Raw genomic sequence first — 25,448 nt, forward strand, 5'->3', positions numbered from 1 at the left:
ATAAAATATATTTTAGTCTATATAACTGATGTAAAGTCTTGTTTTGTGGGTGGTCATTTGGAGATATTTCTAACAATGTAGGTTATCTGTTGCTTTTTGCCAATGACAGATTAGAGTTTTATCTTGGAAGATACATTTTTCAGGAACAAAAGTTTATGATCAATGTAAAGAAATTGGAAAGCACATCAAAAGCAATTTACCCAACTTTTTAGTTGTGTAAAAGTTGACCTAACTTTTTAGACATGGATGAGCAGTATATTAGTATAAATTTGTTTATATATGTATGTGTGTATTTTGTAATGGTGGTGGTAATGCCTTATGATGATCACCTCCTGTAGGTCATAAATTACCCACCTTCCTATTCATCACTGCACCACCGCTTAGCACCTAACAACCAGTTGTGTGTCCATCACAGTAGGAACTGAAGGATTAAGCCCCGCCCCCCTCGCGGCAGCCCTTCACAGTTCGGAAATGACGAGTGATTTGGGGACTGGCCAGCACGTCGGCCCGGCCTCCCGTGCACATCTTTGTCTTAAATACATCTTCTTCCTGGTAATAACAATCAGATTTGACAGTCGCTGTCGCGGAGTTTCAGCAGTCAGCAGCAGGGCTGTTCAGGTGAAAACACTATGGGGAAGATAGAGTGGGCGATGTGGGCCAATGAACAGGCGCTGGCGGCGGGACTCAGTGAGTACAAAACTTTGTCTACAGATATGCATGAACTGAGTTTTATAGTGGAGTGAATGTTTGGGTAATTCACTGGAGTGTCTCTTTATATCTATAATATTTTCAGTTGAAATTAATCTGTTCTGAACTGTATTCACCAGTTTGTCAACGGAATAAAAGCAGTTCTTATTATTTATTTTTTTATTACTGAAATGTTTGGGTCATTTCGACCAACTGTAAATTCAGCTGACGAATAGAAATTAATGTGTGAAAATGATGAAGAACTGAAAGACAGTGTTATAGCTTGACATGGGCTTGTCTCTTGTAGCTAGGGACTGATGTTTGTTTTTTTTTCTTCCTGCTTCCTTCTTTCAGTTCTCCTTACTGGTGGCATAGTGGGGGTGGCTGGACAGTTCAGAGGCTGGCAGTTTGCTGCTTATGGAGTGTATCCTTTGATCTTCACATATACTTCACAATAACTACAAGACTTTTTGAACTAAAGAAACAACACTCAAGCTGTCAAAATTTTCATAATGTAATTTCTACCAAGGAAGCCTCTGAGTAAATCTTTGGTATGAGATTTTCACTCAAATCCTCATCTGTGTGGAAGCAAATTGTAGCTAAACACTTTGCTTTTGTTGTTACATATACCTGACAGTCTCAAAATACAGTACTGTGCTGTGAAAGTATTCATAAATTCCAAAAATGTATACTTGAGGTTGACGGGCATTCATGGAAATTAAAACATTTTCTGTAGCTAATACAGTTTTAGAAGTATGACACATTACACAATGTAGGGGTAAGTTGAGCATGGCAAGGACATGGCAAGTTGACACTTAAACCTGACCTCATATTGTACCTTATTAAGCCTTAAACTAATATATAATAAAGCTTCACATGTATATGCTTCCATTTAGATACAAGAATTACAATATCTTTACCATGATGAAATACTTGACATACTAGAAATTATTTTTTTGACCTGGCTCTCTTACCACTTTCTCCATCTGCTCTCCTCCATCACAGATTCAAGGAAATGAATTATTCTTTCTGAATCTGTGATCACATGATTCATTTTGTGTATGGTTGCCTAGAAACAAGGGGTGGCTCATCTTGCCCTGTTTCCCCCTACTACTTCCATTTATTTTGAGTAGCTTTGATGCCCTGTCGGTGTTTATATTATGTGACTTAGAGAAACCTGTGAGCTGTGTTGCAGCCTTGACAGATGCTCAGAGCTGCTGGGGTGTTTGTGTGTCTGCTGGAGTATCCAAGAGGCAGGAGGAACAAGGGCACCAGTGTGGAGAGGACGTAAGTGATGCCATATAAGTCAGTGCTTTTGTAACAAGCAGTAAACTCTGTGATGATCACCATTATACTGTTCAGTCAAGACACGGAAGCTTCTATCCACTCCTTGTTTCTTATCTCCCTCAGGGGTCAATACTGTTTCACTGTGTGTGTGAAATCCTTTGGGCCACTGACCAGGAACTACTATGTCAGAGCGTTTCTATATGCAGGGTGAGTTCATTAGAACCTGCCAGTTTTGTTTGCTAGACAGCATTCTTTTCATTCACCCAGTCTCTGCGACACACTGGCAGCTAGATGTTTTTGTCTTTTGTTCCCTCAAAAACATTCTTTCTTTCTTTCTTTCTTTCTTCCTCAGGGTCTGTGTTCCTGGGGGCTTCATGCTTGCTACTGTCCTCGGGTGTGTCTGCCTGGGCATCGCCAGCCTCATCTACCTAGGAGTAAGTTAATGGCCTTCTCCACTATAGTTTCCACCCTTAGTATATAATACATCATGTTATATATTAGCCACAGTAATTCAGTTGTTAGCTATTGGAGGACGTGAGCAGTTGATGGAAACAAGGAAATGGTAACAAGGAAGGGTTTGTTCCATTCCTGGTATCTCTATTGAGACATTGAGACACTCTGTAGTTATGAAATCTCACCAGTCAGAGGTATGACTTGGGTATTTTGAACTTGAACCAAGATTATATGCTTTCCAGGCTGCACAGTCTGTATAATTATGATTATGGATACAATCATGATTCTACAAGATGAATTAAACTGATTTAATTAAACTGATAATGTTTACTCATCACTCCTCAGTTGTTGGGATTTTAAGGTGAAGGTACTGGAGGTAAAAGATAAAATTGGAAAGAAAGTTTCCACACACTATCTCCATTTCAAATTTCACATTTATTGGCAAAACTTTGTCCGTTCAGAAATGAACAACAACAATGATACATCTTTGGCAGACCAGCCAACTATCACTAACTTGTATTCGTGGTCATCTGCTTGCTTCCTAGGCAGCTATCCGAGGTGAACAGTGGGAGCCCATTCTTCCACGGAAGGAGACCCGAAAGCCAGTTGGAGAGAGTATCAAGAACCCGCCTCAGAATCCTCCACCCAGACCGCCGGCAGAGATGCGCAGGAAGCGGGCAGAAGACCTGGAGGGAGCCGCCTATGTCAACCCCATCTCTGTCACTGCCAACGAGTGACCAGTCCTCTATACCCCCCCCGCCCCAATTAAAATGATAGAGGGAACTGAAGATGGATGCAGTAAATTATTGGTAACTGTTGCCAGATAATTTGATGTAGTGAGTAAATATGTTTTATTTGTGAAAAAGAAGTTGTATTCAGTTTTTGCACAGCTGCAGGTGATAAATGGAACTCTGTTATATCCGTAATTCACACAAATTGACTTAACTCTTGAATAATCTAGTATCTCTAGGTCTAACTTGGAGTTACTGACTAAAACAGCATGTTGTACCTGCTAGGTGGCTGCAGGATACCTTAGAAACTAGCAAAGTCTATGAGGAATGTGGGTGCGGTCGATATTTTTACAGAGGGCACAGTAATGGGTGGAGGTCAGATTTTGCTATGCAAAGTTGTTAATGCTGTGATGAATGTCTTAATCAAATACACTCAATGTTTTCTACTGTCCTCTCCAATGCACTTGATGCCATTTTTCAGTCATAGTGGAAAATAAAGCATGAACACTGTAACCTCAGATTATATGGCTTTAACCAATTTAGGGCGGACATGACAATCTTAGCAGCTCATGAGTTAGTGTTCTGTTACCCTATAGGTCTTCAAACTGTATTTGTTTTCTTACTTTAAGTCAACTGATTACATTGCTGTAGACTACATATCAATGGCCAATATTGTACATGTTTGCTAAAACTGATTAATTGGTTTTACACTGAATTTTGGTTTGGTTTTTCACATTATTTTAGTGCTTCATTTCAATGTAGAGTTGTGCCAACAATAAATCTCTGGGGGAAACACTGAATCTTCTTAAATTTTGAGGAGGAATTTTTATTTTATTTTTTGCCATGAAAAAAAACATATCAGTCAAACCCCAATGTTTACCTTTAAAATTGACAAATTGACCTACTTACCTTCTGTACTTTTGATGTGTTGTAAATAAATCCCTTGTGCCCCAGAAATGCCATTATCTGTCATTGATTTATTGTCAGGCATGTAGATGTGACACGTTGTCGGTGTCTCTGGTTTGCATTTTGGAAGATTTTTTTTATGTAGTGGTGAAATTCAACTTCCTTCTTACATCTAATTTCGATACATTGGATTTCCCTCTTTCATCTCATGTTCATCTACTTTTGCTTTCTTTGTCACACTACCCTACATTGTATTATGATGGAAAAATGTTCACTTAATAAATCTTACATAACTGTTGGTTGTCAGACAAGTTCTGCTTGTTGGTGACTTGAAGAGACATCTTTATTTTCCCACAGCTATTTCTCCTTGTTAGCCATAGCTGACCTGTTCAGCAGCTGGACTTGGTGTGGAAACCACAGAAGTGGCCTACACTTCCTTATTTTAATTTGAACCACAACAGCAACAGGTCACAGTGCTTCCAGATTTTAGTGAGACCTAGTGTTAGACCTTCATGTATCTTATGAATCGTTCCATGTAACATTCCTGTAGTTTCACATCACAGTCAGATTACTTACCAGTGACTAAAACAATAAGATCTAGCATATATTTTCTAACTAGTTCACTGGGGAAGTCTTGACAATAAATATTACAAAGGCTTGCCACTCTTGTTCAGGCGGTTGTACTTAAGCCACTGCTGCCACCTCCTGCTGGATGACAGCACTACACACTGTAATATAAATATAATCACTTACCCAATGTATAGCATTAACTTAAAATGTGTCAATTTTCAGGATTGCCTATGACATACAAATGTTAATCTTGAATCATGAGGGTTTTGTTACTTGTGTAACAAAGTAAGTTAACCTGGTTGTTAACCTATCAACCTATTGAACATACTATATTGTTATTGTGTGTGCGTGTGTGTGTGTGTATGTGTGTGTGTTTGCAACACCAATGTTAGCAAAAAAAATCATTTGAATCATTTAACATGTTAATGACATCACAGCTTTAAGGAATTCTACTGGTTTCTGGCTTTTGGAGTGAGTGGCTTATGTTCAAAATATTGATTGGAATAGGAATAGGAATAGGAGGAACAGAATATGAGGAGGAATAGTCGGTGGAAGATGAGGAGAGGGTAGGCTATACAGTTAAATCTGAAACAGATGCTTTAGAGGCAGTTTTTAAATTCTGCAGGATTGGAAAAAAAATATTTGAGTTTGTTTTTCGTTTTGTTTTTTTGTTGTTGTTTTTTTAGTTTATTTCCTCGATTCATACTCCTATCCAGTTTGTGGCAGTAATGCACCATAAAGTTGTTTGCCAACCGCCGTAAAAGAAAGAAGAAGAAGCAGGAGTAGCAGAAGAAGAGTTTTCAGCCAATGAAATTTACCCTCACTCTTGTCGATAGCCTACTGGTTTCACAAATTGTCAACATTGCTCTCCGTATCGTCAGCTAACTGACAACTATAACGACAGCTATTAGCTAACTAGCTAACGTTAGCTAAATATTAATCGCAAGTAGCTAAGTGTGTGGACAATGTCGAGCCGGGCTCTGCGGAGGCTCAAAGGGAAACAGCGGGGTCAGGAGGCTCTGGACCTCGGGGAGCTAACTTTAGGTGACGGTCCGGAGGAGCAGGCTGACGCGGCTAACGTTACTGTCCAGTCAAACAAGAATAGCAGCAGCCGAAAAGCAAAGAAGAACAAGGCTCAGAAAGACCTCAGCAACATTTATGAGCTGGTAAAGTAACTTAACGTCACGACTTTGTAACAGCATGCAACGGTAACATGTAATCTGTTTCTCACTGACAAGTCTATTCAGTGTTGTTAATGCTCTTTCATATGAATCGTGCTAGCGCAAGTGAAGCTAGCTTTATGGCATTAGCCCATTGCCTCGGTCATGGATCATTCTTGGCTTATTCAAGCCCCAGGTAAACCCAGGTACACGTTATAACGTCACGGTGCTGTCGAAGAGAAAACCACTAGGAAGCAGCTAACAGCATCAGTTGTAAGACTCATTGAGAGAAAATTGCACAGCTCGTCTTCTTATTTGTGTCGTCGATATGATATGTATGGAAGCGTAGGCTATTGCATTCATCTTGGGGAAAAACGCGAGGTTTTCTAGTAATATCGAGATCCTTTCCCATTAGTATGAGATCTCCGGAGGAAATTATCACGTAATATCAATACTTTATCTCTTTATTATGAGAAAAAGGCTGATGTTTGTTTCGATTCGCCAGCTCCTTATTCGCGAGCTAAATCGTAAAACCTAGACTCCAAAAATCTCACTCTAAAGTTGCTGCTACTCAACGTTTGGGAATGACATTTCATTCTTTTGGTCACTTTTGGCACTGCTTTATCCAACAATATGTCTTACCAATTGTTCAAACGCATTTTAACAGATATGTGATGCAGAGAATGAGGCAGAGAAATTGTCAGCTGATGAAGATGCAGAGAAGCCAGATGGGAGTGAAGATGTTGACACGGGGAAGAATGACAACAGAGACATTGAGAAGACTGGTCAAAAGCAAGAAGAAAAGTCTGCAAAGGTAAAGATAAAGACAGTGAGAGAGTGTGGAGGATGTCTATATGTCTATTGTCTATATTCTGTTAATGTAAATGTGAATATTCATCTTTGTGTTCTATATCAGTCTTTGTCTGGAGACAAGGTTAAAAAGAAGAAGAAAAAGAAGAAGCCAAAAGTGACCTCAGAAGATACACAGGTACAGCTGAGTAGGGATTTTAGATCTGTCTTGGCAATACAGCTGCAAAACTGTGGCCAAAATGATAATCTCAATTATTTTGTGAGCTGTTCTGAATTAAATTATTATTCATGCTTAATAGTTTTGAGGATCACATGCATTAGTCATGAGGATCAAAATTATTATATTGCCAATTGACAATATCTAGCTCTACATGACAAACATCCTTAAAGTGTTCAAGTATGGCAAGTAGCAACATCTTGCGAGTTAAAAACTAATGCTGGTACTTTTTTGGTACTGTTTTCATACACTTTACACCATTAAACGACAACAGTGATGTTTTGTTTCACTTAATTTGCTCTTATTCTGTTAACTGACTCCTCTGGCTGCAGGAGGATGCGGCAAATGATGATATTGATGCATTGCTGGAGACCCTAGAGCAATCCAATGGTCTGACGTTGCAGAATGAGGGTTGTGGTGGATCAGACAGCAGGCCTGTGATATATGTGGAGCACAGGTGAGGAGGAGGAGGCCCACAGTTCGCAGTCAGATAAGAGCAATAGCACTCTTGTTGTTGTTTTTGTTGTTGTTTGTGAGGAGGAGGATTTTGAAGGTTGGTAAAGAGTTACCCTCTAGCCACATCCGCTAAAACAAAAAAAAATCTGTGATTCCAGATTGCCACCATGTGATGGCGCTAGGCTCACATAAGAATGGCTAATCATTTGGAGGCTGTTTGTCTCAACCCTCCCGGTCACATGACGGGCAGAAGCCAGCCAGGGCAGAGCGTTCTGTAATAATCGAGTGTATAAATCGCTTGTTGTGGCAGCAAACAGCCCGCCTCTCTAAACATGACAGATGGAGTGAGAAGAGGAGGAGTGGTGTCACTCATTGATAGTGATGCAGATGCAGAGTGGGCAGGTTGGGCGCCTGCCAGCGGGAGGGCTTGTTTTATACAGAGTGCAAACTCCACCCAGCCGGGATGTCATTGACCGACCAGGGGCCCATAAACAAGTGCACCCAATGAAAATCCACTGGGATGTTTAACACTGAGATGCACATTCCTACCTCCCAGAATCTATAAGCGTGGGATGACTGGGTACCACACTGGTATGTTTTTCCCACTTCCCACATCACTCAGTATGGTTACCAGCCAACTTTTCAAGACCAATGTGCGCTTCAAAATCATAAGAAAACAATATCAGACTTTCACTCTCATATTCTGGATTTCTATAGGAGAGCCTTATTAACAGTATAGGACATCCTAAACTCACTTTACTTTCTGCTGTTTATCCATGTTCATGGTAATCTTATAATTAAACACATACATCCTAGTCATAATCTTGACATTGTACTGCATAATGTTTGTTTTCTGGATTTTGTGTGAAAACCCCAGCTTTGTATTGCCATCTTTTGGATTTTTCGAAATTGCGCAGTAGGCGGAGAAAGGCTAAAACTGACAATGGCTTATCCCTTTAAGGCTGACTTGCACTGTGAATCCAACCTAAATCAAACAGACCTTATGGGTTCCTTGGAATGCGTTGTCTTAATTGGTCCACATTATCATTTTGCCTCCCGTGATTTGAAAGACGATCTGTATTTATTCATTAGGAATCTGAATCCAGAGACGGAGTTGAAGAGGTATTTTGGGGCTCGAGCTGTTCTTGGAGATCAAAGGTAAAGGGGATTTGTTTGTATGATTGTTTGGGTTTCGGTGGCCCAGGGCCTGTGTATGTATGTTCACGTGTGTATCTATTATTTTTTGACAGACCGCGACAGAGACAGAGGCAGTTTCATCGTAGCACCTGGATGACTATTCCTAAAGACACCTGGCCTCGCTTCAGCCGCCCAGGTAGCCTCTGCTTCACACTCATTTGTGTTAATTCAGTGTTTTCATTTTCAGCCGGTGACTAACGTCTTTGCCTGTTTTGACATTTGGGAACTGTCCTCACTGTACAGACTACCCTACATGTTAACAGCTGACTGCTGAAATTTCATACTACCTAGGGCTATTTAAATGTCAGTTGTTGAATGAAGACTTTTATTCCACCATTTAAAATATGACACCCGGTTTGACACAATGACCGCTCTCATTAAAGTAAAACTAGTATATTTTGAAGTTATTAGATATCTTTAGCCTTTCACTCAGAAAGTAATAACATTTTAGAATAAGTATTCATCTGTAATATTTATATGTTGCGGAATGAATATCCTTGAATATTTTATATTGAGCAATGAAAAGTGTTTTGGAAAGAAACACTTCAAAAGACCCCCCCCCCCCCCAATGTACAAATATTTGCAGGATATAATTGCACAGTTATTTGTTTGTTTATTTATTGAGTTATTGTTCAACGCTATGCAATTGTCAATATATGCCAGTTCCACATGTCGGATTTTCACCAAAAGTTAATAATTTCTTGCCACATTACCAACTTGTTTCACATCAGGAGATGCACACATTTTCATGACTGGACCTGAAATGGGACATGAAATCTGCCTGTTTAAATTCTGGCCACTTTTAAGCATGGTAGCAGATTATCTTAACACCACATGGCCAATCAGCTCTATATCTGTTCAGTGGCCATTAGTGCTGCCCTTCTTACCACTGGACCAAGTTTTGGAAAAATTAGCAGTGCGGTTATGTCTAAACTGGAAGTGAGCTCTCCAGTGCCCCTATGTTGTTTGATTGGGTCAATAATGGAGGGTTTACCTCTTCTTATGTCTGCTGATTGGCCACAAAGATTGATGCTGTTACCTGAATCAGTTTGTAAGTTATAGCCACTGCCAGGCCCCCCATTGGCCAATCGGTGCGAAAAGTTAATCAGTAATTATTTGCCCCATGACCAACATTTCCATAAAGTTTCCTTGTGTTTCGTGAATCCATTCGGAAGTTATGTGCCTTTTAATGAGAAGCCACACCCCTCTTTGGCCAATCTGTTCTTCCTTGTCCCATGACCTGACTTTCCACAAAGTTTCATGCAAATCCGTTCATAACTTTTGGAGTTATCCTGCTAACAGACAAACGGACAAACAGACAGGTGAAAATATAACCCCTCCGTTGGCAGAGGTAATTAAATCTGGCAAGTACACAAACAGCCCTTAGCACTGCTGGATGTTTTGCACCTTGTACTGAGGGGGCAGCACACCCAATAATGTATCATGTAGCCTCAAACTACTTTAGCAGCTATAGATATATTTGGAGCGATCACAACAGAAGATACATTCAGCCTACATTACATTTCCTGTCATCATGATAAAGACCGTCTAATCATCCTGTTTGCACCAACTGAAAGACACCATTGATATATTTGTTTAATCCCTCTGTTCGCTGTTTGAACTGTGGTTGAACTTGATTTTTCCTCAAATTTCCTCTTAACTAGTTTTAAAAGTAACAAATCCAGCCATATCTGTACCCAAAGTACAGCGTCACACACATTTATTGACTGATTCTGACTCTTCATAATATATTGAGCAATATATTCAGACCTAAGACACCGTTTTTTACAGCCGTGCATCTCACTTTTACATCACCACTAAAAATTAGGATGTCTTACAAGTTGTGTGAAGGCTCTAGAAGTACTAGTGTCTGTTGTATCAGCTGTTTTATCTACATTAACACACTGGCAGCTGACTGAAACTCCTTGTTGTTCCCAAGTTGTCCCAGATGGCACAGTGGCTTATAGTCTACCTTAATCATATATCTGACATCTATTCTGTTATTTAAGCAATAAGCCACCAAAAGCAATGCTTCAGAGTGATTTTAGTACATCCAGGAGGCGTTGTTAGGCACAGCATGAAGAGGAATATATAATGGTCGTCTTTTATTTTTAATCTATAATAATTAAGTAGCAATAATTAAATTAAATTCTTATGCCAAGCAGTGTAGTTCTTGACCAGTAGCTAAAGAAAATGGTTGCTAAAATATCACAGAAGCACTGGTATAAGTGGTGATTTTCAGTAAACGCTTAAATGTTAAAATTATTTGAAGCTGTGCAGTGTGCGTTTTACAATAGCTGCAAACATGACAACTGAAAACTGGAACTATCAGTTTTATAATTCAAACTTCTGTACACGGATATAGCATTTTTTACGCTATGATATGGGATGCTAGGGCTTGTTTAGGAATGAATTGCCTCATTGAATCATCTTGTTATGTAGTTTAGCATACTCCTCACGTAATTCTCTAAATATCATAAAGATCACACCTTCACACTATCACACTAGTATCACACTAGTTGCTTTACCTCTGAGACATGTCTCTGCAGGAATCTCAATGACCCTCCTGCAGTCAAAGGACGGCCTGCAGCACTTCACCTTTGAGCATAGTCGGGACTACCAACAAGTACAGTTCAAGTTCCTGGATGCGGTGGAGTCCTTGGATCCCAACAACATTGTGGTAAAAACTTCCAACGTGATCTCATAAAATTTTGTGACATGAGCACCAAATCTGAAATGCAGATTACGTGTTGTGCACGCGAATTATGTGAAGATTTCATTCCTCCACCAAGAGTTGGCGTCTGTGACAACAGCACAAATTGGACACGCCATTTTCACCTGAAGGTTGGCTAATGTTTAAGTTTAGGCAAATACAATAACTTTGGGTAAGGTTACGGTTATGTTTAGGCAACTGAAGCAACTTAGTTAAGGTTAGGGAAAGGAAAAGGCTTTGGTCATGGTTAAATAAGAAAAACTTAAGATACAAATTAAAATTTCAGTCACAGTAGAAATTATTGTTTAATGAATATCCAATCCCTAATATTTGTGAGTTCATAATACCTCTTTGTCCATCTGTGTCTCCCTCACCCTCCTTCCTTCTCCGTGTTCCTCTAGACTCTGCTGCAGATGAACCCCTATCACATTGATTCCCTGCTGCAACTCTCTGATGTCTGTCGCATACAGGAGGACCAGGAGATGGCCAGGGACCTCATTGGTGAGGATCAGTGGCTACTTAAAGAGATTAAAACTCATTCTTACCTGAGATGAGATGGATCATTTGTTTTAGGGCCCAGCAGTGACCCAGCTGTCAAATCTGTAAGCAACGTCTTATCAGTGTATCCAGAATAAAGACTACTGGGATCCACTATACTTTCCCATAACTGCACTTCCCCTATGTCAAACTTCCATTTCCTGACATTTTTGTCTATATCTGAAAAAATAGTACCTAAAAACGGTTGCCAGATAGCTGGTTTAGGCTATATGGATTTTGAGCTGAATGCAGGGTTTTTCCTGGCTCAGAAAGAGGCTTAGGTGGGGCCTCAGTGTCGTCGTTCTGGCTTTGCCATCGCAGCCAACTTACCACCCATACCCCCTCTGTTTTATGCCTTTTATAGACACCAGTTTCTGGCATAGACTAACATACCACTGTCCTGTTTGAGACATTCTTTAGCTTTTTAAATCCAATGTTATTCATTTATTCATGGCTGAGAGAACCAGAGCAGGTACATAAGTTTGTCAATATTAATATATCACTTAATTTGTTCCCATCAGGGATCTTTGTAAGTTGTTGGGATCTCTTAATTTGATTACTTGGAAGATAATTGGCATTGCCTTCCCTTCTCAAGCATTGCTTATTTTATGACAGGTTTAGCCCAATTTGTTAGCTATGATTAATACATTTTTTAGATTAAATTAGATTACACTATTCATTAAACTATGTTAAATCAGACGTATAAAATGTATAACATCTTTTAACCAAAAAAAAAAAACAACAAACAAAAAAAAAACAAAGTTGAGAAATGTGATTGTCATTGAACTGGAACTTTAAGACGGTGGTTTTCAATCGGCGCCCTGCTGGTCAGGAGATTTTCTGTGAGAAGAACATGACTGGCGCAGCCATTTTTGCATTCAATTCTTGGTTTGTATTGGTCTGTAGCTAGAGGCATTGTCTTCGTGCCATAACTACTTTGCCATGGGGTTCTGTGGGGACAAGATTACTTTCCTGTTGATGTGGACATAAATTAAGTATTTAGGTTTGGTTTCTTTTTCAGAGAGGGCCTTGTACAGCTTTGAGTGCGCTTTTCACCCGTTATTCAGTCTGACCTCAGGGACCTGCAGACTTGATTATCTCAGACCAGAGAACAGGTTGGTCTTTCCTACATCTGCCAGACTCTAGGCGATGGTTTCTAAATTAAATTGTGGTTTTTGTCTCTATCAGTATGCTGTAGTAAAGAATAACACACAGCACGCTTTAATAATCTCTGTTTGCAGGGCATTTTATTTGGCTCTTTATAAGCACATGATGTTCCTGGAGAAGAGAGGATGCCCACGGACAGCGCTGGAGTACTGCAGACTGATCCTCAGGTACACAGGGAGACACACAGCCAAGCTGATCAATAGCATAGCTTTGCCCTCAGAATCAGTCATTACAATACAAGGCAAACAGACACAAGGCTCTCTAAGACTCAACTGTGCTGCCATTATCTCAGACCGCCGCTCTGCAGGCAAACAGGCAAGAAAGGAGGCAGGCAGTTTTCACTCTCTTGTGTCCATTATACTGTGATCATATTTTCTGATCATGGCCTAATGAAAACTGTAAAGTGGATACAATAAACTAGTTGACTGGCTAAATCACCTGCCTGTATAAAATATAGTATGAAACCTGCATCTGCATCTTTAATTTCTTGTAAAAAGTTATTTCATTGACTAAATATAAATCAATTCATGAAGTTACATATTTCACTATTTACATTACTCCAACCTACACTGACAATATGGTAAACTACGCTGCAGATATGGTTCATTGAGGCACCGCACAAAATTCTTGGTAATTCTTGGTGGTAAAAAAAAATCTCATGTATTTTGAGTTCAGTGGCTCTATTCCCAATCCCAAACATATGCTCTGCTATTGACTTTGCCTTAAAGTTCATCCATTATCTAAACAAACAATACAATAATCAAATTTTATTTGAAAACAAAATCTCTACCAGTTTAGCAGGAGGTTCATATACTATTTACCAATTATTAATTGCACAACAATGGAGTAGTGTAATACACAGAGTACAACATGTGCAGTACCTACTATTATATAATGTATATGACCAATATAGTGTACAGTAGATGACCGTAAAGTCCAGAAAAGGTCTGATCTCATTACAGAATATAAAATCGGACATGAAACCGAACATAAGACCGGTTGTATGTTCTGTAATGGCTTAGACACACTAACATGGCTGCTGATCACACTCGCCCATCACTCTGCCATGGTTTATCTGTAATTTTCATCAAGCTCTGGCTTCCTGACCTCATAACAGCTGTGCTCTGGTCCTTTTATGAACAGCAGTGCAGGAATACGCTCTGACGTCTGCCGCCTTCCAACTGACTGTGTCTAAATCACTGTCAGCTTAACATGGCAAGGTAGTTGATAACAGAATCATAATAAGCACTGACTGAAGCAGTGTTTCACGCATATGATACCCTCTTAATACCGTCAAGCCATTTTACAGCAAGGAACCAGTCATTATATTGTGTCACTTACTGTCTTGAATCCAGAAGATATCCAGTCTCACTGTTAGTCAGATTGTAGCCATCGCTGGGGTATCTTTGGATAATGATAAAGTTGTGGTAGGTAAGTTTGAAGGAAACCAGGAAGACAAACGCTCTTACCCCCCCTCTCCCCTCCCTCAACTACACACTAGCCAATACTAGCAATCGGCACACAGCAGGTTGACAACTCAGAGCGATGCCCTTCAGCTCCACGGTTACTTCAATTTGTCAGATGCCTGAGCTTAAAAATGTACATTGAAAGCAAATAGCAGAGCTATGGCGCTGTCAATATAGGCGGGATTTTGACATATTATCTTACTCATTTGTGCTCACCCAACATGAGGATTACTTTGCTGAATTCAAACAAAATGTCAACTGATAAAACCTACCTACACCGGCTTTAAATGTACTTACAATCACATATTTGGTCTGTTTTTAGGTCAAGCATTTGTTATAGTAATCTTTTTTTTGGTCTTCTCCTCCATCTCTTTATCAGTTTGGACCCAGACTCTGATCCACTTTGCATGTTGCTGCTCATTGATTTCCTGACACTGCGCTCCAGAGAGTACCACTCTCTCCTCCGCTTATACCAGGACTGGGAGGTGAAGTGTGCGTGTGTGTGTGTGTGTGTGTGTGTGTGTGTGTGTGTGTGTGTGTGTGTGTGCATATACATGTGTTTCTGACCTGAAGTTACTTTAGGCTGTTTTTTTTGTTATTCTGACAAAACAAAGCTTACTGGAATGGATTTGTTTTTGTGTCTCAGGAGCACAGAAATCTATCCCAGCTGCCAAACTTTGCATTCTCCATTGCACTTAGCAATTTCCATCTCAGCCAGCAAGAAGACATGGATCCTGAGGAAAGTGATAAACATAGACGCAAGGCTGACCTGATGCTGCAGAATGCGCTCATCATGTTCCCTGGAGGTTAGACACATGCATATCAGTGCATGAGCGTTTAAACTCTACTATCACTTCACATGGCTTATCATGACTAAAAGCTTTCCACAAAAAGTAGTGTTTGTAGTCCAGACATAAATATGTGTTTTCACCTGCTGGGTGTGCTGTTTGTGTGTTTTCCTCAGTGTTGATGCCTCTACTGGATCTGTGTACTGTGCAGCCAGATGCCGCAGTCTCATCACATGCCTTCTTTGGCCCAAAGAGTCAGATGGGGTAATGTATCCTGCTGGGGCTGGAAGATACTGGCAAAAAATCGAATTTGCGGTTTAAACTGCGATTTATATCATCACAAGTTTTTCTTGTTGTAAATTTTTTAGAACGTTATTATTGTTTGAAGAAAAGTGATTTTGTTAAAAAATAGATGTCAGTGTGCACGATTTACTGAGTTTTAGTATGGTGAAAGGTTTTTACCTTTTTAGAAATCCATTTTGGACCCTTAAGCAATTAATTGCAGCCTCTGCAATTTGGAAATTACATAAGTTCATATTGCGATTTCAATTTTTATTTTTTTGTTATTATTTATTATTATTAATTGTTCAGCTCTATATCCTGCCTTTATTCTCCCATCCAAACAGTTTTCTATGTCAGTCAGGAAAATAAAAGTAACTTAGCATTTATTGCCATGAAATTGAACTCCACTGTACCAATGTAGCATACCAATTTAATTAACTAAGACAAATGGATAAATCTTTTTCTGGCCTGTATTTTTTTCCCCCATTGCTCTTTCTTTCTTCCCCTCCCCTCCCCCAAACTTGTATATTCATCCTATCTTCTCTGCCTTCTGCATCCCTCTCTCTAGACAGTCCCCTGCCCTGGCTGAGCTAATTGGACTGTATGTGGGGCGGACCCACGTCCTGTGGAGAGAGGGAGGAGTAATGCTCTGGCTGGAAGAGTGTGTGAAGCAGGTGTTGCATCGAGTCGATACCAACGACCCTCTGGTGGAGGACTCCCAAAACAAGTAAGATCCCAGTGAGCTGCTCTGCTACCTTTGGTCCAGATCTCTGGTAAACTTTGTTGGTTTGCCAGCAGTAGTTTCTAGAAGACAGTTTTACGTGTTTCTTATTGAGACATTAATGACATTGAATATAAGCCAACTAAAAAATGGTAAATTAAGGAAGTGTACTAATTTATGAAGACTTTTGAGTTGAACCTGGCAATAAGTTGAAATAAGGGTGAATATTTACAGTGCATTTGAATCTTCATAGACTGGACTCAAATACCATCCATAAGTGAACTACATATCTTATAATGTACTTGCGTGTCCTGACATAGAGTCCCCTCCCTTTTCATTAACAAGAAAGATAGATAGAAAACTCCTGAAATGGAAATATTGCTCAAAACGTACAAAGGCAAGTCTGGGTAACATTTTCTATGAAGGTCGTGTTTATAGGACATTATAAGTATAGCTATAATACTCTGCAGATATTTTTATAATGTCTTATGGCATTATCTACACTATCTATCTTTACTTAGAGCAGCTGGGAAGAGAAAAGAGGAAAGGTTAGTTGTAGCCTGAAAAGACTGAAAGAAGAACTGGAGTGAGAGCAGGCAGCAGAGAGCACAAACTGTTCCTTTATGCAGACGATATTCTCTGGCTCGCTTCGGACTTCGCCTCTTCTGTTCCCATTTTGATATATATAATTGAAATATGTTCACAGATATCTGGCTATAAAATGAACTGGCATAAGTAATGCCGGTGTCCAGAGTGTGTCATCCTACAACTGTTAGTGCACTTCAGTTTAAATGGATAGCATCTGACATGAAGTATGTAGAGGTAAAACTGTGTCCACACATTGACAACATAATGCAGATTAATATGTTTCCATTTCTTCAGAAAATAAAGAACAATCAGGATAGGTAGAAATCAATTAATCTCACCCTCTGGGGGAAGACCTGGACTCTGAAAATATAGTAGCTAGTGAAGGATGGCCTCTTAGAGATGCATTGGGTAAATGTATGCATTATAAACTCATCCATGCACAAGTTAAACTAAGAAAAATGGGAATACTACATAATAATTTATGTTGGAAGTGTAACATGGAGGCACGTACATTCCTACATGCAATGTGGAATTGCCCATTTGTTCTTTCTTTTTGGAAACAGCTTATCAATAAGCTTGGAGAATAGTTAAAAAACCTTTGCCAGAATCTCCTCAACTCTATCTATTCATTCATCATTTCATCACTGCAGCTACAATTATCCTTTGCCATTGGAAGAGTCAGGGCAGACCAGAATACAGGGAGAGGGTGAAATCAGTGACAGATAATGCATCTTTTGAATTAATGATTGCCAGAATACATGATTGTAGGGGAAATTTTTACCAGGTATAGCACCATCTCCTGATCTATATAGTTCTGTATGCATTTGGACAGTTGGCATTGCTCTTTGTTTTGGCTCTATACTCTTATTGGGATGTGGAATTACACACTAAGACGGGTATAATTGGGGAATTTTCCTGTACTATGTAATGACAGCGATTTCATTACCACCAAAGATGGTGGAGACAACAGTTAACAGTGCTTATGGGGTAGGAAAGGATGGACTAACACAGGACTTACTGTTCTCTCTCACTCTGCATTTTGCATGGAGAACAGACACACACAAATAATGTGTATGGCAAGAAAAGCCTCTATCAAGATCAGCATGTAATTTTCTTTTTCTGTTCTAGTATATAAAGGTCCTTGTTATAATACACATGACATGAATTGTTGTGCAATTCTAATATGTGCAAAATGCGAATAACATTCATTGGTCAGGGCTGCTGTTTTGTATAGTTTTAAAATAGTACTGTGACTCTGTCTAATGTCATAATTTAGACACCCTATATTGCTCTGCAGATAAATATCATGCATGAAACCTTGCAACATTGAATAAATTAATTCACCCAGTATAAAGAAAGATGTTTTACTTATTTGTTCTTAGCTGATGCTCTTGTCCAGAGCGACCTAACATGACTCAGTTTAGTGGTCTCAGTGTCTTTCCCAATCACACTTGCATAGCCCACATGGCTGCTGATGGACACACATTGGCTGTTGGAGGGATCAGTCCTGTGACCTTACTATAATGGAGCGGTTTCCCTGACCATTGGGCCACCTTGACACCCAGGTGTAAATGTCCTCATCAAGAGCCAGCTGCAACCTGCATCATGATATGCATGGTTTACAAAATAGTTGAACACTGACTGAAATGCTAAGCGTTGATTAAATGTACAATATCATACAACAGCTCTATAATTTACAGATTCAGGGCTAACATCTTATTCAGTTGTAATACATACTACTGATCATCATGAAATCCATTTTACATTATCCATTTAAACTTCCTCAGTATTGACTACACCACTCTAATGTGTATTTTTCTTTTGCTCAAGGCCATGAGATGCATAACCAATCTGCAGATTTAATTATAGAGTATATTAGACTATAATATTATAGACTATAATAGTTAGATCGACATGAACCACATGACTAATATGGCATATCATTTCTGTGGAAACTCAGAATAGATATGTTGACTAGTTTGTTCCACACAAACTGATGTGGCCTGAATTCTAGGCACATGTCCAGTTTACCCCAAGGGCAGTGTGTGATCTTTATTTTTTTATTTGATTTATTTTTATCTATATTTGTTTTGACCTTTTGAACAAACTGAAGATAACTGGTGAAGGCCTGGTGTATATTCTGGAACCACATGCCTGTTGGCCTGTAACCTGGTTACAGGTTACATATCCACAATCTCAATAAAGAAAATAATTATTAGATTTGGCCTGCCTACTCCCCTTTAAAAATACTAATTTTTCTAGATTTCTGTCCTCAAAGCCTTCACCCTGAACATGTCATTCTGTCACAGGAGAAAGCAGAGGTACCAGAGTGCCCCGCGGAACATCCATCGCCACGTCCTGCTGTCTGAGATCAAAGAAGCCACCTCCACCCTGCCTCTAGTGAGCAGCCACACTTTAACATCCGCAATGTGCTCAATGCAATCACCAATAAATTCTACAACAGTGATGGGTGATCCAGTGATGCATCAATAGGATTTTATGCATTTCAATGTCAATTCTGATTCTTCTAGACAAATTCTTGATAATTCTCTAAGAATTTCCAGTCTGATATAGTGTAACTATAGTCTAATATAATAGTTCTCAATCCTGTTCTGCGTGACACAGAATACTGCTAGTTTTCTTACTTACCACGTAATTAAAGGAAGAGTTCGGTATTTTGAACCCTGGGCCCAAATAACATGTTTTCCGTCATGATGAGCAGGCGGCTAGCGAAGTTATGGTTTCTACAAATAACACCTAACTATCCCTTTAATTCAGGGTTCCTACGGGTGCTGGAAATCCTTGAAAACACTTGAATTTTAATGTGGTGTTTTCAAGGTTTGAAAGGTCCCGTTTATTTCCACTAATACTATCTCTGGTATTAATGGTCACTACATAATCGTTACAGCAGGGGGCGCCCTGGTGGTTCACCGAGTAGAGTGCGTAGCATAAGGCTCAGTCCTTCCTGCAGCCACCCGGGTTAGAATCTGGCCTGTGGTCATTTGCTGCATGTCCTCCCCTCTCTCTCTCCCATACCTTCCTGTCTGTCTCTCACACTGTCTCTATCAATAAAGCGTAAAATGCCTAAAATAAATCTTTAAAAAAATAATAATAATAATCGTTATAGCATTGCTGTCACAAAACATAATTTTGGTTGTTTATAGCATAATAACATCTGATTTAATGTGATGAAGAAGTGAAATAATCATTTTGAGTGTATATATATGTATATAAATATGTAATTTACCACAGCTGTAAGGTGCTGGAAAATGCTTGAAAAGTGCTTGAATTTGACTTTGGAAAAGGTGTAAGAACCCTGTTAATTGCATCACCTGGCATCCCAGGTGTAAAGCAGCCCCTGATTACATGGCTGATTTACACCTGCTTAAAACTGAGGGGCTCATCAGGGATTGTCTTGTATGTACATTACCTATAGCAACTATTTACTATGACAGCTTCATGGGACGTAAAAGAGTGAGCTTAGGTCAGGTGACCATTCCCCAGCTCCTGAATATGTGGCAACCATAGCACCTTTTTTGTTGAAGGTTTTAAGGTCCGTAAATGAAGATAACCATGATGATCAGCTCTGGTATCTGAAGTCATGCATTCCTCAAGAGGCCTCTCCAATCTTGCTTATTTGTTGTGTCCCCTCAGGAGGTGACCACTCAGCCTGTGATGGGCTTCGATCCTCTCCCCCCACTGGACTCTGTGACATCCTACATTCGACCGGAGAGGTAAAGGATGACTTGCAGATCTCAGTACATAAAATTGCATTGTAAAGTCATTGTACAATTGTCTGAAACATCTACATTGTATAAACAAGATGCAGATATCGTGTTTAGAAAAGAAAGGACGTAAATTACTCAATTTACTTTTATACTTGAATAATAATATTTGTGTGTGTGTGTGTGTGTTCGTGTGTGCGTGTGTCTATGCATGTGTTTATGGCCAATCTGTGAATGCGTACAGGCAGCGCATCGGAGCCACCAATGAGAGTACATTGTCGCTGTTTTTCCGTTCTTTGCTGCCAAACTTCAATCTCCAGGTGAGCTGAATGGAGCAGGAGGGTAGTTAGTGCTGGCAAAATGGATGAATAGATGGGGGGTTGTATAGTGCATGAGGCAGAAAGTGAATAATTGTTAGGCCAGTTACAGGTGAAGAGACTTGCGCTCACACAAATAGATCAGATAGTTACGTAGTTGTTTTTTTCTTTTTCTACGAAATCAGATTATGCACATTTGTTTCAAGCCAAGGCTATCTAGCACAAGTTGTCTTGAACAAATGATTTGTTGTAAATAAATAAATAGCACACACACACACCAGACAAATAAGATGGTGGTGGGATGTTACAGTCCTCTGACTGCCCTATTTCAAGACAGTAGTGCTGTTTGTGAGAAAAAGGCAGTCAATGTGAGAATGTTGAAAAGGAGGACACTGCTCAGGGCAAGAGCTAGAAAGGCAGAAATGGGGTATTCGATCAAATTCTCCAAATTTGTGCTGTCTGGTTGGATCTGATTAAAATCTCTTTCTAATTCTAATTTCTAATTCTTGTTGTTGTCCATTTTAAAAAAGCAACACGCCGTCCTCCAGCATTACCGTCCCTGAAAGGGCCTCAGAGGTACATCCATATAATAGCAGGGCCTTCCAGGGCCGGGACAGATCAAAGTGTAAAAGGGAAAACATCTGAACATTCCCTCCCCATAAGTCCCCATAGTTCCCTTTAGGGGATGACAAATGAAGAATATCAAAGCTGTGAAGGCATATGACCTCGTTACACATGGCCATGTAAAAAACAGTTTAATTTCATCCACCATTTTCCATTGGCTCAACAATGACAACATTCATGAAATGTGAAGAAAGTCGTCTGCAGCTTTGGCTTTGCTGTCTCTTTCCCAAGAGCAATGTTAGACGCTTAATATTATACTTTGCTAAAAGCAAAGCTTCTAGGACCAGTAAATTATTGTAACCATTAATGTGAAAAAACAGGATATTAAAACATCATAAATATAATTGGTAATAGAATACAGACTTCTGACTAGTATTCATTGTTTAGTTTATTTGTAGAGATCCATTCTTTTCCAGTGAATTCAATTCTTCATTTTTATGTGAGATAAGTGGGGGCAGATTCCTCAAAATATCTTAAATGAGATAAAACTGAAGCTTGGTCTCAGCGCACGCTTTTTCGGGAGGGTCGGTGAGGCATAAATTAAACTATTGCAGTCCTTGAACAGGCGCTTGACTCATCCCTACTCCATATCATCCTCAGCAACAAATGAGTGTTTGCTCTGTCCGCTTCATTACCCCACATTATTCCCATACACCTTGGTCCCTCAGAATGGGCTGTAGTTTGCCCGAGATTGTGAGACTGAGGACAAAAATACAGAAAGACCATATGGCAACACACCTTGATATGGAGGATGACAGCTGAGAGGCAGAATTCTCATCAGTCCAAGTCTAATGGTACCTGATGGCTTCAGTTCAGCTTGGGTCAGAGAATACTTTGTACATATTTTATCTCATCCATATAATTCTTTGCTATCTCAACCTCCCCCTGCATAAGTGCCTCAGACTGTGCACAGTCGATAATCATAACACATTGGTCTGGCAGATAAATTTATGTTTGAGTTTTATATGTGCAGCTTATTTAGGACTTTACATCCACTCATAACCTAAAAATGGACTATGAGACCGACAGAAACATTTCATACCATATACATACAGTAAATACTTAGGGTATGTATTACAGTGTACTAAGCAAAGTAATAGATGTGGAGGCATTTGACCAGGTGTTTATTAGAGACGGAATATTATTGGAGAGAAGATTGTATTTAATCTAGACATTAAAACCAAGATCCACCTGAATAAGACCGGCCTTTAACATTGCAGATTCCTGGTAAAATATTTAGGTTATGACTGCACCAAATTGACTATTGAAACTTCATGACCTGCAATGTTTTACCTGTAGGATGCAGTTGCCATGTTGCATGTTTTGATGGTTGTGCAGAGACGGGGTGAAATGACAAAGCAGGACACCAGGTGCAGTTTTCAGGCAATGGGTAGACTTGTACAGAGTTAAGGGGGTAACTTATTGTGAAATTCTCTGGGAGAAGAGAGGAAAACATTTTGAATTGTAAATTACTTTCTAATGTGTTCTCACTAAATCCTGGTTTCTAAGTACATCACTGATGTGCAGCACTAACCAAGTGCCACCACATTAAGACACAGTTTCAGGTACGCCCACAGATGGAACATTTTGTGGATCAGCTATATACACTTAACAAATGGGCCCCATGCATCTTTCCAGCAGGACCGTTCCAACCATCTTGATTATGTTATCCAGTTATGGAGAGGAAGAGATGTAGTATCGATAAAAACAATATGGGAAGAGATGCTCTCATTTTTTACTGTTAAAATCAAGTTATCTGGGGCGTCTTGTTGGCTCAACTGGTGGAGCACGTACCATTAAGGCAAAGGCCTTCTCACAGCACCATGGGTTGGAATCCGGCCCTTACCCTTCGCTGCATATAATCCCCCTCTCTCTGCCCTCACTTTCCTGTCATTCTAAACTAACCTGTCTAATAAAGGCAAAAAGTTACATAATAATAATAAAATAAATAAATAGAAGCAATGTTTGTCTATGCAGTTGGCATTGTGGCAAAAGAAGACTAAACCTATACAGTAGGTGCGTGTTGTTTGTAATTGACACAAGCTAAGAATTCAGTTGTCCAGTTATAAAAATACAAGGCTGTCAGTTATTCTGGTAACTAGTGTAAAATGTCAAATAATAATAAAAATAATGGTAAGATAAGTCAAATAGCAGTAGTATTTTGGGGTAGCCATTTTTGGAGAACAAGTGCAACACTAGCAATTAATTCCGCACAGGCAAGAATGTCTTAAAGATAAGGATGTTATAAAGAAAAAAATCAACATCACATCAATGTGTTTGAGCAGCCCGAATATTAATATAACACCTAGATTCTAGGCATTTGTAGATTTATTGATGTCTATCTTTCGCTGTTAAGGGTGGACAGAGGCAGGAGGACGACGACGACATGGAAGTGGCTCGAGCCGGTCGGGAGCTGAACCAGGAGGTAAATCGTCTAATGGTGGCAATGAGGGACATGCTGGCCAACATCCAGTTTCAAGAGCCACCAAGAGAGGACAACCCCGACAGAGATGAGGAGGAGTGGGACTGAGAGAAGAGGGGGACAGAAATAGGTGGGAGGGGAGGAATGGGTGCCGAGGATGAAGAGGAATGGAATGAAAAGGATCAAGAGCAAAATGAAGAGTGATGTTAAGTACAATGGAATAAACTTAAGTTTAAGATAAGAGATGGAAAAAGACAGCAGAATAGTGTATTTTTGTTCAATTGTAACAATTACAAACACGTATGATATATTCCATAAAATGGATAACATGGTATTATGAGTTGTTGTCATCCTCATGGTTTTGTCCCAAGCCTCTCCTCAGCCTTAAGAAGGTGGTTATGACAAAGGGGAATTCTACGAAGTTTAAAAAATTCATATGTTATTTCTATGGTCTTCGACAGGCCAATCAACATTTGTGAACATGAGCAATTTTCAGAATACAGATACATACAGATATTGATGTTATTCTTAATCAAACATTGTGCGGGTCCTAAGTTTTTCATGTTCACAATACTGAGCGGACTGCAGTATACAATAGGAACAACATGAATCAATTCTTTTATTGAGTGGAAGTCACTTAAAAAAATACTTTGCTTGTCAACAATTTTACACAGGTTTATTACCACAAAAACACTGCACTTTTTTATAAAGGAAGCTTTCATTATGATTGACATAGACCAACACTGCTGGTTCAAAATGATTGTTGTCTTTGGAAAATGTCATATGCTTTCAGAATCAATTCACTACAGTGGACTGAAAGAAGTTCAGGTTAATATTCAATGTGTTCATAAGGTCAAGGTGAATCACATTTGATCAGTAATGAATATGATATAGTAGAGGCACACAGTCTTTGCTTTCCTTTGATAGATTCCTATAACAAGATTGAATATGGAAATCTTTAATGATTAAATTCTGGAGCCAGCCAACCATTGATTTTATCGCTTTGATCTGGTTTTGCAAATGAAATCATATTAACCAATTTTATACTGGGGTTGTTTTGTGTTAAGAGCAGACATTCAAAGGTTGTGCCCAGCCTGCCCAGTTCATACCCCACCCTCCAGAACTGTAACTGAGCTTATTTTAAAGAAATAAAATGTAATGTAAAAAAGAAAAAAAAATCTTGATTTATTAAATGTCACTCAAGTGGACCCACCTAACCAGTCATGAGTAATATGGTTCAGTTTTTTAGACAAACTTTTTCAGAGGGACACTGCAACAATAATAATCTTGTACAGAATTTATTATATTTTATAACAAACCATCAGAATACCTGGGGGCCTGAAGGAATATAGCAGCAGGGATTCTGTAATGTAGGCCGGTCCTAAGCCATTGAGAGCTTTGTACACAAGTAAAAGGACTTTAAAATCGATTAAAAGGATACTGGGAGCCAAAGCAATGTAGCTAAAACTGCAGTGATATGCTCTCGCTTCCTTGTTTTTTTTTTTTTAAAGGTCCCATATTCTACACTTTCCAGTGTTTTATTTTATGTCTCGAGGTCCATTCAAAGCTGTTTGTGTGGTGTCATGAACCAAAAACACACTCAAAATACGATATGCTCTCGCTT

The 25,448-nt window shown here is 39.4% G+C and overlaps 2 protein-coding genes across 2 annotated transcripts; both read left to right on the forward strand.

The window, feature by feature from the left end:
- Window positions 1-538: 538 nt before the first annotated feature.
- Window positions 539-4,375, forward strand: cyba (cytochrome b-245, alpha polypeptide). Its single transcript, XM_071530667.1, has 6 exons — window positions 539-687; window positions 1,042-1,111; window positions 1,900-1,974; window positions 2,098-2,181; window positions 2,327-2,408; window positions 2,973-4,375. Exons 1-6 carry the CDS (start codon window positions 630-632, stop codon window positions 3,162-3,164), a joined length of 561 nt encoding a protein of 186 aa, XP_071386768.1. The 5' UTR covers window positions 539-629; the 3' UTR covers window positions 3,165-4,375.
- Window positions 4,376-5,477: 1,102 nt separating this feature from the next.
- tcf25 (TCF25 ribosome quality control complex subunit) lies at window positions 5,478-25,027 on the forward strand. Its single transcript, XM_071530663.1, has 18 exons — window positions 5,478-5,800; window positions 6,462-6,608; window positions 6,711-6,782; window positions 7,154-7,278; window positions 8,370-8,435; window positions 8,528-8,610; window positions 11,024-11,154; window positions 11,589-11,688; window positions 12,746-12,839; window positions 12,966-13,058; window positions 14,737-14,842; window positions 15,004-15,163; window positions 15,322-15,409; window positions 15,996-16,154; window positions 19,046-19,136; window positions 20,391-20,470; window positions 20,706-20,781; window positions 23,759-25,027. The coding sequence occupies exons 1-18, from the start codon at window positions 5,600-5,602 to the stop codon at window positions 23,930-23,932; spliced, it is 2,046 nt and encodes a 681-aa protein (XP_071386764.1). The 5' UTR covers window positions 5,478-5,599; the 3' UTR covers window positions 23,933-25,027.
- Window positions 25,028-25,448: the final 421 nt, after the last annotated feature.

This window comes from Centroberyx affinis, unplaced genomic scaffold (assembly GCF_046629955.1).
Source record: "Centroberyx affinis isolate AG114_WGS23_722 - 3 ecotype Tasmania unplaced genomic scaffold, CSIRO-AGI_Caff_v1 ptg001952l_1, whole genome shotgun sequence".
Taxonomy (NCBI): domain Eukaryota; kingdom Metazoa; phylum Chordata; class Actinopteri; order Beryciformes; family Berycidae; genus Centroberyx; species Centroberyx affinis.

Excerpts from the sequence above, each read along its gene's own strand:
- cyba (XM_071530667.1), top strand. The coding sequence starts at position 630 with ATGGGGAAGATAGAGTGGGCGATGTGGGCCAATGAACAGGCGCTGGCG. Across the intron at positions 688-1,041 it reads GGCGCTGGCGGCGGGACTCA|TTCTCCTTACTGGTGGCATA; the intron begins GTGAGTACAAAA and ends TCCTTCTTTCAG. Across the intron at positions 2,409-2,972 it reads CCAGCCTCATCTACCTAGGA|GCAGCTATCCGAGGTGAACA; the intron begins GTAAGTTAATGG and ends CTTGCTTCCTAG.
- tcf25 (XM_071530663.1), top strand. The coding sequence starts at position 5,600 with ATGTCGAGCCGGGCTCTGCGGAGGCTCAAAGGGAAACAGCGGGGTCAG. Across the intron at positions 13,059-14,736 it reads TACTGCAGACTGATCCTCAG|TTTGGACCCAGACTCTGATC; the intron begins GTACACAGGGAG and ends TCTCTTTATCAG. Across the intron at positions 16,155-19,045 it reads GTGGAGGACTCCCAAAACAA|GAGAAAGCAGAGGTACCAGA; the intron begins GTAAGATCCCAG and ends ATTCTGTCACAG.